The 15,531-nt window shown below is 39.1% G+C and overlaps 1 protein-coding gene across 1 annotated transcript in view; it reads left to right on the top strand.

Moving 5' to 3' along the window:
- SELENOI (selenoprotein I) overlaps positions 1-15,531 on the top strand; it is a 43,554-nt gene that overhangs the window by 10,205 nt on the left and 17,818 nt on the right. The window contains exons 2-4 of the mRNA XM_036263462.1: positions 10,392-10,460; positions 10,900-11,008; positions 13,799-13,873. Of these exons, the coding sequence (XP_036119355.1) occupies positions 10,392-10,460; positions 10,900-11,008; positions 13,799-13,873 (253 nt within the window). The remainder of the gene's footprint in view (positions 1-10,391; positions 10,461-10,899; positions 11,009-13,798; positions 13,874-15,531) is intronic.

The raw sequence follows: 15,531 nt of genomic DNA on the forward strand, positions 1-15,531 counted from the left end.
TGGCTGTCTGCCACCCCAGGGAAGGGCTCACCAAAGGAACAAAGGCCTCTGGCAGCACATCTGTCCAGGAGAAAGCCCCCTCTCCAGTCCTCGCTCCAATGCCAAACAGCTCAGTTTTTTCCTGAATGTCTCTGGTGCCCCTCAAACTGCTTCCCCTCTGAGCTTAGAGGGAGCAAATCTGAGTAAGTCCATGCGCGGGCCCTTTAAGAGGAGCTGCCTGGGGCTCCAGCCGCCTCAGCCTCCCTGAGCCTCAGTTCCCGCTGGTTTTTCCAGCCAGAAGTGATGGGGATTCTCTTCCTGGCACTGGAACCCTGAGCGGGGCACCTGGTGTGGGATGGGAACCCCTCAGTCCTCAGGAAGGACCTTCCCAGCCGAGGTGTCCTCCTGATTTTTATCCGCCACATGTGGGTGTTGGACCAGCTCTTCGCGCCTCCACTCCTACCAGTCTCGATGTGGCTGCTGCTTTAATTCTGTAGTTGTAGGATTTCCATTCAGCTTGATTTCAGGCAGTTTTGAATGATGGTTGTTCTGTAGTTTAGTTGTAACTTTGATGTGGTTATGGGAGGATGCCATACTGCATTTACCTACCCACCATCTCGACCAGAAGTTCTAGATATGTTATAGTTAATTTAAGCGTAACTTTTCTTTAGTTGTGCCTTGGCTCCTTGAATAGATTTGGGGAAGTGGCCTCTCCCACCTGTATGTACATTAGTAAGGCTTGAAACACCTTTTTGTGATCTTAGATATAGATTTGCAAATGTCTCATAGAATTATTTTTTGCAGTTGGCAGAGACAGAAGAGTCTTTCAGAAGGAGTGAAAGAAGAATGGATGGGAAACTTCTGCACAGAGAGAGGGAGAGAGATTAAATGGCAGGGAGAAGGTTACTATATTTTTAGGTGCTATTTGGAGGAAATATCTTGAATTGGTTCTTTTATTACTTTCTGAAATATCAGTTCACTGACAATGGCTTGTTTTTCTAACTGCTGTAATGCTTAAATGTTAAGAACTTCTTTGCTGAAAAAGAATTTGTTCATTGCATAAGGGAGGCTGGGAAAGGATGTTCCAATCAGAGAGACTGATGGGAACTTAGGCACAGAGACCAGGAAGGCCACTGTATGTTAGAAGCTCAAGAAGGTAGTGGGTATTTGAAGAACCAGGCTGAGCCTAGTTGGCTCAGTGAAGGAAAGTTGCAATGGCAAGAGCAATATGATCTGTATGATAATAATAGTAATAATAGCAGACATTTATATAGCATTTACTATATGCCAGGCTTTACATCTATTATCTCATTTAATATCCACAAGTGCCTTGTGAGGTAGAGGTACTATTATTTTCCCCATTTTATGGAGACACAAAGTTTAAGTAATTTGTTCAAGGTTCCCACAGCTGAGATTTGAACCCAGGCAGTCTGGGTCCCGAATCCATGGTCTTCATGCTATGCTGCCTCTCAAATCTAAGAATCAAATATAAATCGTGCCTTGTAGTTACTAGGTGTTTTGTTTAAGATACTCAAACATTAGAATAAAGAACGTCAATGTCATGCTTAATTGAATTTGTGTCTAATGTTTGCAGATGGGAAAATGTACAGTGGCAGAGAATTGATTTTGATTTCTCTTTCCCCAGTTTTAAATTAATAGGGGCAAGTGGGCTTGTATATACGAGTCTTACATTTAGTCGAGTATTGAGAACATCTCATTTGCTATTAGCTGTGATTGAGATAAAAGGCTTTTGATTAAATAATTAGCTTTGGGACTCAAATTGGAGAGAACCTATGTCCTACTGGCTCTGTGATCTTGAGCAGGTGACAGTCTCTCTAAACCAGGTTTCCTCATCTGTGAAATGGGGTAGTTCCTGCCTCACAGGATCATTATCAAAATTGAATGAGTTAATAAAGTGCCTGGTACATAGTGCTAAATATAATGTTAAGTAAATAAAAAATAACAACTTGACATTTGTGCTTTCCTGCTTGTGGACAAGAATATAACATAGACACACGTACCCACACCCAAGGAAGTAATACCAAGAGAAAGTATATTTTAGGAAAGGAAGTTAAGGGTGGCAACCTAATGGACAGATGGAAAGAGTAACTGAGAAATCTATATCTAGCTTGGGTCCCACAGATATTCTTTGACTTCAGATTTGTTCCTCTATTTAATCATGTATAATTGTACAACAGTCAGAGTAAGTAAATTTCTCAAATACCACTTCCCTATTTAAGAATCCTCAGTACCTTCCACGTGTTTATCATAAGTCTAGTATCCAAATTCCTCAGCAAGGATTTCAAGTTCCTTCACTGAACTACTACTCCTTTCGCTTTATCTTTTCATCTCTTGTTAGAGATTATAAATTAAGTCTAGCAAGCAAATCTGCTTGTCCTTGTGACTGGCTTTTTCTTGTCTCATTGTTCTAACTCTTCTCCAGTCTTCTCTCACCACCATCTTCTCTCTGACTTAGCAGATATAAGTGACGATATTCAGTGACATTCAATCTCATTGCCCACTGAGTCAGTTCTCTGTGGGTGTAGTTCTTAGAATTTTGTATTAGTAAGTATTTTAAGCCCGGCTGGTGTGGCTCAGTAGTTGAGTGTTGACCCATGCACAAAGAATTCACCCGTTCGATTCCCGGACAGGGCACATGACAGGGTTGTAGGCTCGATCCCCAGGAGGGGGCGTGCAGGAGGCAGCCAATTGGTGTCTGTCTCTCACATCGATGTTTCTGTCTCTCTCTAAAAAGCAATAAAACATTAAAAAATAAAAAATAATAAGTATTTTAAGAAGCTTATTATTTCTGTCCCTCGTTTTCATTTGGTGTTTTTATATCATAGTAGATTATTCCAAGCACGATACCTTGCATTTAGGAAGCATTAGTGAATGTTTGCTGAATTTTATTACACTTCTCTCACCTGAAATACAGTATTTGAAAGTCATAAGGAGGTATAGGTGTTGACCACTAAACTGATGCTGTGGCTTATCCTTCTGCTGAAGAGTGAGTGGTGCAAGTATCTTTAATGTTTGTTTTCACCAGAGCACTGGTCCTTAAAGTTGAGAGTGCATCAGAATCACCTTGTGGGTTTGTTTTAAAAAGACAGATTGCTGGGCGCTGCCTCCAGAGTGTCTGATTCTGTACATCTGGGGTAGAGCCCAGGAGTTTGCATTCAGTTTGGCGACTACATTTTGAGATACTCATCAGAGGAGTATTCATTTGTATTGCAGTCAGAAGAGCAGTTAATAAAACCAAGAAATGAACATAAAGGAATAAGAAAGTATTACTTTGCTGTTTATAAGTTAGCTTTCAAGTGTCAGGTAGTCCTGAATTTTGTGGCTAGGAAACTTAGGATATCTTTTAGAAAAGAGAATGTTGTAATGCTTTCATAGTTGTGTATTTGTTTTCTATTGCTGGGTAACAAATTATCACAGACTTGGTGACATAAAACAACATATACTCATTATTTCAGTTTCTATAAGTCAGGAGTTTGGGCATTGGTTAAATAGCTCCTCTGCTCTAGGTCTCACCTTAACTGCAGTTCAGGTATCAGCATGGCTGCGTTCTCATCCAAATCTTGGGGTTCCTCGTCAAGGTTCGTGTGATTGTTGGTAGAATTCATTTCTTTCCAGTTGTAGAGCTGAGGCTCTTGGCTCCTAGAGGTTGCCCGCTTTTCCTTGCCACATGACCCTCACCATAGGCAGTTCATATTACTGCTGTTTGCTTCTTCAAGATCCGCTGTAGACTTTTCTCTAAACTACTAAGATGGAATCTTACATATGAAATGAATCATGAAAGTAACATCTCTTCATCTTTGCTATGTAATGTATCCTAATCAAGGCAAGTCACAGGTTTCACCCTCAAGAAGTGGAATGAACTGTTAAGGGGAGGGGATTGATACAGATCTTGACTCTTTGGAAATTACTTTAACATGTATCTGCCACAAATGGAAAGGCAGAAAAATGTGTATTAGAGGATATTGTGGAAATAAAGATTTCAGTCCTTTGGATGTAGGTAGCCCTTGATTGTATTTGAGCCAGGAAAGTGTAGTCTGGTTTAAAACAAAGTGATTGATTTCACAGAAATGTTCTGAGATGACTTGGAAAGGACTTAGAGTTTAGATCTTCCTGTTCATTGGCTGCGTTACTCTCTGAACTTTATATCTCTCCATCTGTAAAATAGGAATAATCTACGTTATCTATCTTAAACTAACAACTAAGAGAGCAGATATAATTGTCCTTGGGAAACTATAAAACATGATACAAATGTAAACATGGTATTATTAATAGGGGAAGAGTAAGAGGAGCTTCCCTTTGTGAAGTTAAGAGTTGCTGTGGTCTAGTTTCTGGGGGAAAATAGATTTGATGAAGGGAGTAACACTTCTCATCAATGATGATTAATTCTGTATTACTACTACTTAAATAAACATGGAAAGTAGTTCATGCATTTATTCATTCCTGTGTGCAGACATTTAGATATGTTTGTTGAGCTCAGTCTGCTCTGTGCCAGAAGCAGAAAGGATCAGGTTGGGAAGCTTTCTCTAATTTCTTAACTGTCTCTGTATCTCAGTGCTCAGTGCGTCCCACATTTATATGTGAAAGACAACTTTTAGTAATTGTTGAGTGAATAAAAATTTTTAATAATTGGGAGCTCTTGTTTTATGTTTTGGGCTTAAGTGACTGGCCTGGAGGGTTGGAATGCCACTGCAGGGACTCGGCTGCAGGAATGGCAGAACACGCTTGGCCACACTGGATCTGCCCCTGTAAAGACCTGAAACTTAAACATGTTTGAGTCATGAGACTTTTCAGAAAGGGACTGACCTCAATACCTTATTAGTACCTTTTGTCCAGGGGCAGAAAAGAGAGTTGACATTTCTTTTTTTTTCTTTTAATCCTCACCCGAGGACATTTTTCCATTTTTTTATTCAGATAGAGCGGGAGGGAGAGAGAGGAAGAGAGAGAGAGAGAGAAACATCAATGTGAAAGGGACACATCGAGTGGCTGCCACCCGCATGACCCAACCAGGGCCGGGGACAAACTGCAACCGAGGTACATGCCCTTAGTGGGAACTGAACCCCGGTCTTTCTGGACCGCAGGCCGACGCTCTAACCACTGAGCCAAACCGGCCAGAGCTGACATTTCTTTTCTCTCTCCTGAGTTCTCAAGAGAGGTTGATAATGTGTTTATTTCATTTTAGAAATGTCTGGAAAGTTGGTGTGAACCTAGTTGTGAACGAAACTGACTCTTTGTGGTTGTCTTGCTTTTTACTCCTAAGAACATGGATAATTGTGCACTCAGGAGTTTTAGAAATAATATTTAAAAATTAGAACTGTCATTTTGAGTTTGTTTACATTTCAATAAGTGCAGTTTATAAAATATTATTAGCTTATACTCAAGCCACCTTTTATGGATATCCACAGTTAACTAAAATATATTTTACAGGTATAAAGCTTATTATTTCAGGTAAAGGCAGTCCTTGTATTAAAAATCATTTGAGAGTAAGAGTCTTAGTCTCATATTGATTAGAAGACAGACAAAGCAAGGGAAATCTGCTAATTATAGATGAGCATTATTTGGGACAGTAGTCTCTCAGTCTGATTAATAAATTACCCAGAGCTCTGTATTGAGTGCAAGGGGGAGTCAGTTTATATCAGTTTTCTTTTTTTTTTTTTTTTAATCCTCACCCGACCAACCAGGGCCAGGGACAAACTGCAACCGAGGTACGTGCCCTTAGCGGGAACCGAACCCGGGTCTCTCTGTACTGCAGGCCGACGCTCCAACCGCTGAGCCAAACCGGCCAGGGCTATATCAGTTTTCTTATCAGTACACAGAAGGGATTTAAAATAAAGTACCTGTATAAAGAAAATATTTTTAGGTTTTTCTTTCATTAGAGCCAATTTCCTTCTTAAATTAAAGAGGAGACTTACATTTCTAACATCCTTCTCAAAAGTGGGCACTTCACAGGCTGTTTTGGAAGTAATTTAGAAATCATTGTAATGCTCCTAGTTTAACCCATAATTGTCTCTTGCCTGATGTACCATAACAGTGTCTTAACTGGTTTCATTTGCACTTTTGTCCCCTTCTAGACCATCTTCTACATTGTAATCAGTGTGATCCGTTAAAAATGTAAATAAAGATCCTCATTGGACTTAGATAAAATTCAGCTCACTGTGGTCCTGTTGGGTAGTGTTTGTCCCTGCCTCCATTCTCATTTCTTCCTTCTCTCTGCTTAGAAGGTATATTTTTTATTTTCTCTATTTTTTTCTTTTTAGGTATAAATTATATATAAATGCACAGAACTTGAGTATGAATAGTTACATATGTATATACCCATGTAACCACCACCCAGTTCAAGATACAGAATTATTGTTAGCATTTCAGAAGGCCCCCATTTAGTCCTTGTCACCAAACTGCTCATGATCTCTTTAGCCATCAATTAATTATGTCTATTTTTTTTTAATCCTCACCTGAGGACATTTTTGCATTTATCTTCAGATGGAGCGGGAGGGAGAGAGGGAGAAACATCTATGTGAGACACCAACACGACCCCACCCGGGGCCGGGGATAAACCACAACCGAAATATGAGCCCCTAGCGGAAACTGAACCCAGGACTCTATGGTCTGCGGGCCGGCCAAGGTGGGAAAGTGTTGTTTTTTTATCCTCACCCGAGGACATTTTTTTCCATTTTTTGTTCAGATAGAGTGGGAGGGAGAGAGAGAGAGAGAGAAACATCAATGTGAAGGGACACATTGAGTGGCTGCCACCTGCATGACCCAACCTGGGCTGGGGACAAACTGCAACCGAGGTACGTGCCCTTAGCGGAAACCGAACCCGGGCCTCTGGACCGCAGGCCGATGCTCTAACTGCTGAGCCAAACCGGCCAGGGCCCAGTTTAACACCTTTAAAAGCTTTAAAAGCTTACATTTTACTCATTTTTTTTTCAGGCATGTGGAAGGTTTGAATCATTCTTCTTTCCTCCATTGATTCCTAAGAAGGTTTCAAGTTTCTTTGTTTATATCAAGTGATAAGTACTCAGGTTAGTGTAAAGCTAAAACAGAATGTTCTTCAGGGTTATTGCTTGCTGTTTTCTGTAATCTCATCTTAATCTCTTGCTATACTTGATCTCATCAGTTTATCATTAAATGTAAAAATCAGACCTAGCTGGTTTAGCTCAGTGGTCCTGAGAGACCCCGGGGTTCTGTTCCTGCTAAGGGCATATACCTCGGTTGCAGTTTGTCCCCGGTCCTGGTTGGGTCCTGCGGGTGACAGCCACTCGATGTATCCCTTTCAGGTCGATGTTTCTCTCCCTCCCCCTTCCCCCTCCCCCCTCCCCCTCTCCCTCCTTCCCACTCTATCTGAATAAAAAAATGGAAAAAATGTCCTCAGTGAGGATAAAAAATCCATTTAAGGACTCTGGCTGGTTTTTCTCAGGGGTTAGAGCATCGGCCCATGGACCAAAGGGTCTTGGGTTTGATTCCCTGTCAAGGGCATGTACCTCGGTTGCAGGTTTGATCCCCGGCCCTGGTTGGGGTTGTTTGGGAGGCAACCAGTCAATGAGTCTCTCTCACATGGATGTTTCTCTTTCTCCCCCTCCCTCCCTTCCATTCTATCTGAAATCAATGGGAAAAAAATATATCCTTGGGGGAGGATTAACCAAAAAATCCATTTAGGCAAACTAACCGTCTTGTATTTAGTTCTTACATTCTTTTCATACTTTTAACTTCAGAATTTAAAAGAGGAGCTTTTCAAATCAAAATACCTTCAGTTATGGACCTTTTAGATCTAAGTCAAATCATGGAAAGCTGCTGAAGAGACTCATTCAGCAAACATTTGAATTAAGAGCATTGTACTTTGTGTATCCTATTAGCTATTTGTGTGATTAGCTATTCTTCTGATTTGGACTTGTTACAAGTTTTGTACTTTGCAGTAGATGGTGGACTTGAAATGTGTGGTTTTCCAGTTTATCTGTCCTGCTGGCTACATCATGTGAGTCTTTGGTGCAGACTTTTGTGAAGTGGAGGAGGCCAGGGTCTTCCTACCTTGTCATTGGGAGCTGTTAGGGGTTCATACTGGTTCCATGTTCTCAGGTCTGAAGACTTAAATTCAGGCATCTTGTCAGTTGAGAATCCTTCATTCCTGCAGAAGTTCAGATGTAGTGCTTCTATTATGTGGAAAGCTTTGTAGACTATAGAGAGATCCATGCAAGTAAAAGTTGATTTTGGTAAGAACAGTGTAATACTCGTTTAAGTAGGCTCCTGCTGGGAGTCTGGATGCAACTGCATAGCTTCTGACTCTGGCCTGCAGAGGCAAACCATGTTCTTCATCACCATTTTCTTCCCACTTTTTATCTCAGCCCTTTCTTCCACGTTATCCCATTTCAGTCAGAATGGGATGGAGAAATGGAGGCACTCAGGCATGGAGTCTGTTGAATAAACATTTAGCTCTCTTTGCTTGCAGTTTTTAAAAAAATGTTTCTATTTACTTTTTTGTTCCATCATACTTTTAAGTCTTGAAACACCGATAAGGAAATATTTTCTGCATATTCATAAAACATTCAGGAAGAAATTTTAATCTTTATGATTTTTAGAAAATTAGATACTCAAATGCTTACTACTTAACTTTACATACATACTAAATATAAGTACAAAACACAGTCCAACTTTTTTCAAACATTTGACTAGTATGGCATTGTTTAAATGTCGGCTGGATAAATTAAGTAATATTCCCACTTCTTGACGGTGGGAATTGTCCCTTACCAATTTTGTATCCGTTCTTTCCCATACCTAGTGGAGTACTTCCTATATGCCAGGTACTTTAATGTGTGTCTGATGAATAAGTCATTAACATCACTCTTTTTTTTTTTTTTTTTTTGGTACATGCCCCTAGCCGCTAGGGCCTAGCGGGGACTGAACCCAGGACTCTCTGGTCCACAGGTTGACGCTCCAACTGCTGAGCCAAACTGGCCAGGGCATCAACATCACTTTTTTTTTTTTTTATCCTCACCCAAGGACACTTTCCCATATTTTTTTTGTTCAGATAGAGTGGGAGGGAGAGAGAGAGAGAAACATCGATGTGAAAGGGACACATCGAATGGTTGCCCACCAGGGCCCAACCAGGGCCCAACCAGGGCCCAACCAGGGTCCGGGGACAAACTGCAACCGAGGTACGTGCCTTTAGCAGGAACCAAACCTGGATCTCTCTGGACTGCAGGCCAACGCTCTAACTGCTGAGCCAAACCCGCCAGGGCAGGAAAGTATTTTTAATAGCAGATTCCTAGGCCCATTTTGGGAAATTCAGATTAGATAAATTGCCATTATCTGCATTATCTTAAAGTTTTACATATTTATATACAGGTATTTGTTAAAATTTCCTTTGAATTTTTTACTAAATAGCTCAATAATTGGGGAATGAATAAACTTGATTACTCGAGAACCCTAATCTCTTATCTTCGTTTGCTTATTTATGCAGTTCATTTTCCTACTGTAAAGGGATCTCATTCCTTTGGTGCTCAAAACACATTTAATAATAATATTAATACTTATGTATGTAACACTTACTGTGGACCAGGTACTATTCTAAGTGTTTCATGTAAATTATTAGCTAATCTAATAATTATGACTATCTTTTTTTTTTTAATTCTCACTGGAGGATATTTTTTTGTTTATCTTCAGATAGAATGGGAGGGAGAGAGGGAAGGAGAGAGGGAGAGAGAGAAAGAGAGAGAGAAAGAAAGAAACATCGACTGAGAAGGACACATCGACAGGTTGCTTCCTGCACAACCCCGACCAGGGCTACGGATAAACCACAACTGAGGTATGTGCCCTTGGCCAGAATCGAACCCATGACTCATTTGTCCGCAGGCCCATGCTCTAACCAATTAAACCAGCCAGGGCAATTATGGCTATCTTTTGAGATAAAGTCTATCATCCCCCTCTTATAGGTGAAGAAACTATGGCAAAGAGGTTAAGTAACTTGCCCAAGGTCACACATACAGTAAGTGCACTAGTAATGGTATCAAGTGGTAAAAAAAACTAGATTCCTCTAAGTTGAGAGGGATGATGGAGGTAGAGAAGGTGTATGGTCATATTTGAATGCACACAGTATGCATGTTACTGATCCTGATTCTGTATAGTAAGTGAGCACTTATAAGCAATATAGACTTTTTTTTACTGAAACATGATAATATTATGAAGGTTGATTGAGTAAAACTACATCTGGCTGTGCTTGACAGTTTTCATATTTTTACTCATTTATATTGCTCCTCCAGTTTCATTATTCAGATGATGACATCATGTAAATAGACATATTCTCCAAGTTATTTTTGTACTGTTAATTTTCAGTTAAGCAGTTGTTCTGTTTGCTAGTGTGTTAAGATTAACTCTGAATATTTTCTTTCATTTCTTAACAGTACAGTGCTGTGGATACCAATCCGCTCTCTCTGTATGTCATGCATCCCTTTTGGAACACTATAGTAAAGGTAAGATGATTGATAGGCATGCACTTATGTTTTAGTAAGTTTTAAATTTTAAACTGATTTATGGAGTGTTACAGATGCAGCTGTCAGATTAATAAGATATCTAGAGAAACCACCCCTCCCATCTCCTTTCTCTTAGTCCACATACCTTTTGATTTAGCTTATTGTTGTATCTCAGTTTATACTCTGGAATTTATAATTTTGTAAAACTTTCTAAAAGTAATGTTCGTTGATTACAGAACTATTTAACAGAATAGAAAGAAGTGCTTTTTTTTCTTTTCATCAACTGGAGATTGTGGTTCACATTTTAATATAAATAACTCCAGCATATGATCTTTTAAGTTATAGCTTTTATTATAACTTAAATTTGCGTGTTGTGCTGTGCGTGGACAGAGATACTCCTCTACTTTAATTATATTGTAATTCTTTTGGAAAAAAATAGGTATTTCCTACTTGGCTGGCTCCAAATTTGATAACCTTTTCTGGCTTTCTGCTGGTTGTATTCAATTTCCTACTCCTGGCATACTTTGATCCCGACTTTTATGCTTCAGGTAAGATTTTTACTTTCAATATAAAATTTTAAATGTCTAAATAGAGGAAAATGACATGGTTATTTTTTGGTTTTATTAAGGTGCTTATATTTCTGAAAAATATTAGGTATTATAAGAAGTATATAAAATGTCAGTCCGGTGTGGCTCAGTGGTTGAGCATCAAAAAGTATAGAAAATGTTAGAATTGGATGTAAAGGTTAAGATGTGTTTTCACAATCTGTATGTATGTTTCTATTAAGTTTTAGAAACTAATTTGACTATTTAACTTAGATATGCTGTCTAAAAACAGAAGGTTTTGGTAAATAAAGAATAATTGGATTTATAAGAAGATGGAGGATTAGGACTGCAAAACTGCCTGAAAATGAATATAAGTAGAGGCCAGCGTACCTACTGATTCCAGAAATACCCCTTCCTCTTGTCTAGTTATGGGAGAAAAATCCCGTTTCTAAAGGGAATGTAAAGTCTCTTTCCCTCTGCTCAGCCTCTTACTTTTTTTTTATCCTCACCTGAGGATATTTTTCCATTTTTTGTACAGATAGAGTGGGAGGGAGAGAGAGGAAGGGAGAGAGAGAGAAACATCGACGTGAAGGGACACATCGAGGGGCTGCCACCCGCACGACCAACCAGGGCCGGGGACAAACTGCAACCGAAGTATGTGCCCTTAGCGGGAACCGAACCCGGGTCTCTCCAGACCGCAGGCCGACGCTCTAACCGCTGAGCCAAACTGGCCAGGGCTCAGCCTCTTACTTTTAATAATTCCCAGTTTTCTCAAAAAATGGTTCTTGGACCTTTAAGTATTTATTGACAGAAGTCTGGATCCTTATTGGGGAAGACAGGGAAAACAATTACTTTTTGGGAGGCGGTTTTCAGCTTGTTCCTATCTGGGACTCCATTGTCTTCTTTCACACCTATTCCTGTCTTTACTATCTTCCAACCCAGCTTCTGCCCCTGGCAATAGGAGTAAACCTGGAGTATATTTGCTATGGGGGTGGATAGTGGGAGACAGGTTTATTTTTATCATTCATTCAGTAGATGGAGTTGAGAGGAATAGAACATGAAGGTTGTAGATAAGTATTTTTTTTGCATTCTAAGTTAGAGACTATATTTTCCAAAAAGAATACTTATAAATGATATAGTCAGGAGTTTTAGTATTATAATTTATCTGTGTTCTGGGTTCAGCAGATTTTTGTGGACTAACCTGGAGAAATTAACAATCACTGAAAACATTGTTTTTGTAGGAAAATTTGGAGTTTGAAACACTTAGGAGTTTTGCTATTACAGAAATTCTGGGTATATATACCTAACTTTATCAACTGAAACTTTTAGCCGTAGCTTCTGTACATGTAATAAAATGGTAATTGAAGATCATAAAAGTACCATATGAATAATAAGATTAAATTTCATTAAGCATGGTTTTGATACTGTTTGTTTTGTTTTGTTTTCCTCACCTGAGGACATTTTTCCACTTTTTTGTTCAGATAGAGTGGGAGGGAGAGAGAGGAAGAGAGAGAGAGAGAAACATCGACGTGAAAGGGACACATCGAGTGGTTGCCACCCGCACATCAACCAGGGCCGGGGACAAACCACAACCGAGGTACGTGCTTTTGGTGGGAACCGAACCCAGGTCTCTCTGGACCGCAGGCCGACGCTCTAACCGCTGAGCAAAACTGGCCAGGGCTGTTTTTAGTTCTCTTAATAACTAAGTAAATATTCTTATTTAATTAGAGAAAATATTTCCAGTTAGAAAGTAAACTTTTGAGGCTGTCTTGAAGATTAAAATACAAATAATAAGAAAAAAAACAGCCCTGGCCGTTTTGGCTCAGCGGTTAGAGCATTGGCCTGCGGTCCAGAGAGATCCGGGTTTGGTTCCCGCTAAGGGCGTGTACCTCGGTTGCGGTTTGTCCCTGGCCCTAGTTGGTTGTGTGGGTGGCAGCCACTCGATGTGTCCCTTTCACGTCGATGTTTCTCTCTCTCTCTCTCTCTCTCTCTCTCTCTCTCTCTCTCTCTCTTCCTCTCTCTCCCTTCCACTCTATCTGAACAAAAAAAAAAATGGAAAAATGTCCTCAGGTGAGGATAAAAAAAAATAGAGAACTAAAAACATGTAACTATTATATATATTTCCCCAAATAATAGAACTTGAAGGATCAGATCAACTATCTAGTCCCAATATATTTGGGAAATGGAAGACAAAAGAAGTTAAATGACATATTTAGGTCACAGTGCTCATTGGTTACAGAGCCAGGATTAGAACCCAGGCCTTGTGATTCTTAGTTGTTCTAGCTTAGGGGGAAAAAGGTAGGTACAGACATTTCATTATGATTCTGATGTCCAAATCACCCAGTTGAGATAATCTGTCTATACTCAAAGCAAAAGGTCTTTTGTTTAGCTAATGTAGTAAGAGAGTATAGGTTGAAAGCTCAATACATGTTTATAGTATAACCATAAACAATGAGGATCAGATTAAATACAAGCATTTTTTAAACTCCAAAAACATTGCTTTTCATTTTACATAAGTAATTTTTAAGTAAAGATGAATAATCAGTCTTGTGTTATGATTTCAACACAAAACATGCCTATTGTTTATGAGGGGTTGGATAGTTACTTCTTTGTTGCTTTTTTAGAGTTTACTGATATATTTTAGTATTTACCTAGTTCTGCATTCAAAATATTATAAAGTATTATAACTTTTATTTAATAAATAGGAACTTTTGTTTTCCTCCAGCAGTATATGCGATGGTAAGAACGATTGTACTTAGACTGTATTGAACTCTGAATTGCTTTCCTTTGCAGCACCAGGTCACAAGCATGTACCTGGTTGGGTTTGGATTGTAGTGGGCATCCTCAACTTCGTAGCCTATACTCTAGGTAAGTAATTGGCGAATACTCACTTTAGACAGTGGCTGGTGAATCTGTTAGCAAGGATAGCTATGCACTAAATTAACATTTTCTCATATGCTTAATTCATTTTAATAAGGGTTTGTTAATATCCTGTTCAATTTAATAAATACATTGTTTAGTTTCTCTGTGAAAAATATTGTTATTCATTGCTAGGGATTTAAAGCATAAGATAGCAGTTGGCAAACTACCACTTGTGGGCCAGACTGGCCTGTTGCCTGTTTGTGTGAGTAAACTTTTATTGGGACACAGCTATGCTCATTCCTTTACATACTGTCTATGGCTGCTTTCCTGCACCAAAGACAGAGTTGAATGGTTGCCAACAGAGATTGTTTATGTCTATAAACTGTTCCCTAATTGGCTCTTTATAAAAAAATATTTGTCAGCTTATGGAATAAGACATTACTTTTGCCTTACATTTGGGAAGCAATACTGACATACCAAATAATTGCAGAATACTGAGACACTATATATAGAGTACAGTGGGGGGGACAAATAAGGAAGTGATCAGTTCTTATTTGGTGGAAGGACTGGTCAGGGAATTCTACTGTACTAGCCATACTGTCTATTCTGCCAAGAATGCTTTTATTGGATTATCTGAATGAATGACTTACCCTGCATTCTTTTTGTGTCCTTTCCTTCTTTATTTTTCTCCATAGCATTTACAGTCTTATGACCCAGTGTTCATTTACTTGTCTACCTGTTTGTTGTCTGTCTGCTCCAAAATAAAAATTTCTTGAGGGTGGTACTTTGCTTTGTTCACTACTGTGTATTCAGTGTTTAGAACATAGTAGACACTCGGTATATAGATTTTAAATGCATGTGAAGTAGCAGACTCCTGACTTTAAGTTGCTTAGATCTCTTCAGAGAAAAATGACTGACATTAATAAAACCAGTATAATCTGGTACATGATTAAATGCTGACATGGTGGATGATCAGAGCTGCAAGTCACAAAACCTAATTAATATGTAATTCATGAATTCAGTATTTATTATAACTGCATAGGAGTTGCACTGAAAATGGGAAATTAAACTAAGGGCAGAAGACCTTATATAAGAGAGATCTGCAGTCTGCGCAGTTCAGCATTCATCCTTTATATATTTCTTTAACAATATTTTTGAAAACCCTCTTTGTCACAAACTGAGCTAAGCACTGGGGTAATACTATGGTGAGCAAGAAACACAGTAATTAATACGAAATTTCTAATTCCTTTAATCTGAATCTTTATACAATTAGCCTAGTTCTAATGCACTTAGTTAATAAAACTGTTTCTTTTGGGGAGAAATTTTAACAATTTAGACTTTTCCTTTTTAACTAGGTTTTACCATTCTCTCTCTCTTTCTCTCTTTTCTCTCCTCCCTCCTTCCTCACTCTCCTGTTCCTTTCCTCCTCTTTCTACCTCCCCCTTTATTTTCTCCCCACCAGTTCCTCTGTTTCTGCCCCTAAATGAAGGTATTCCACTATACTTGATCCTTAATTTTCTCATAATTTCCTTGGTATTCCTGATTCTTAACACTATTGAGATGATTCCCTTGTTTATAGCTAGCTGCTATCTTCTGAGTTACTTATAAGTACCCTTGGGCTGAATTACTTGACATTGCCATGTGAATATGTGGCTAACACTTCA

Source organism: Molossus molossus, unplaced genomic scaffold (assembly GCF_014108415.1).
Source record: "Molossus molossus isolate mMolMol1 unplaced genomic scaffold, mMolMol1.p scaffold_m16_p_15, whole genome shotgun sequence".
NCBI lineage: Eukaryota > Metazoa > Chordata > Mammalia > Chiroptera > Molossidae > Molossus > Molossus molossus.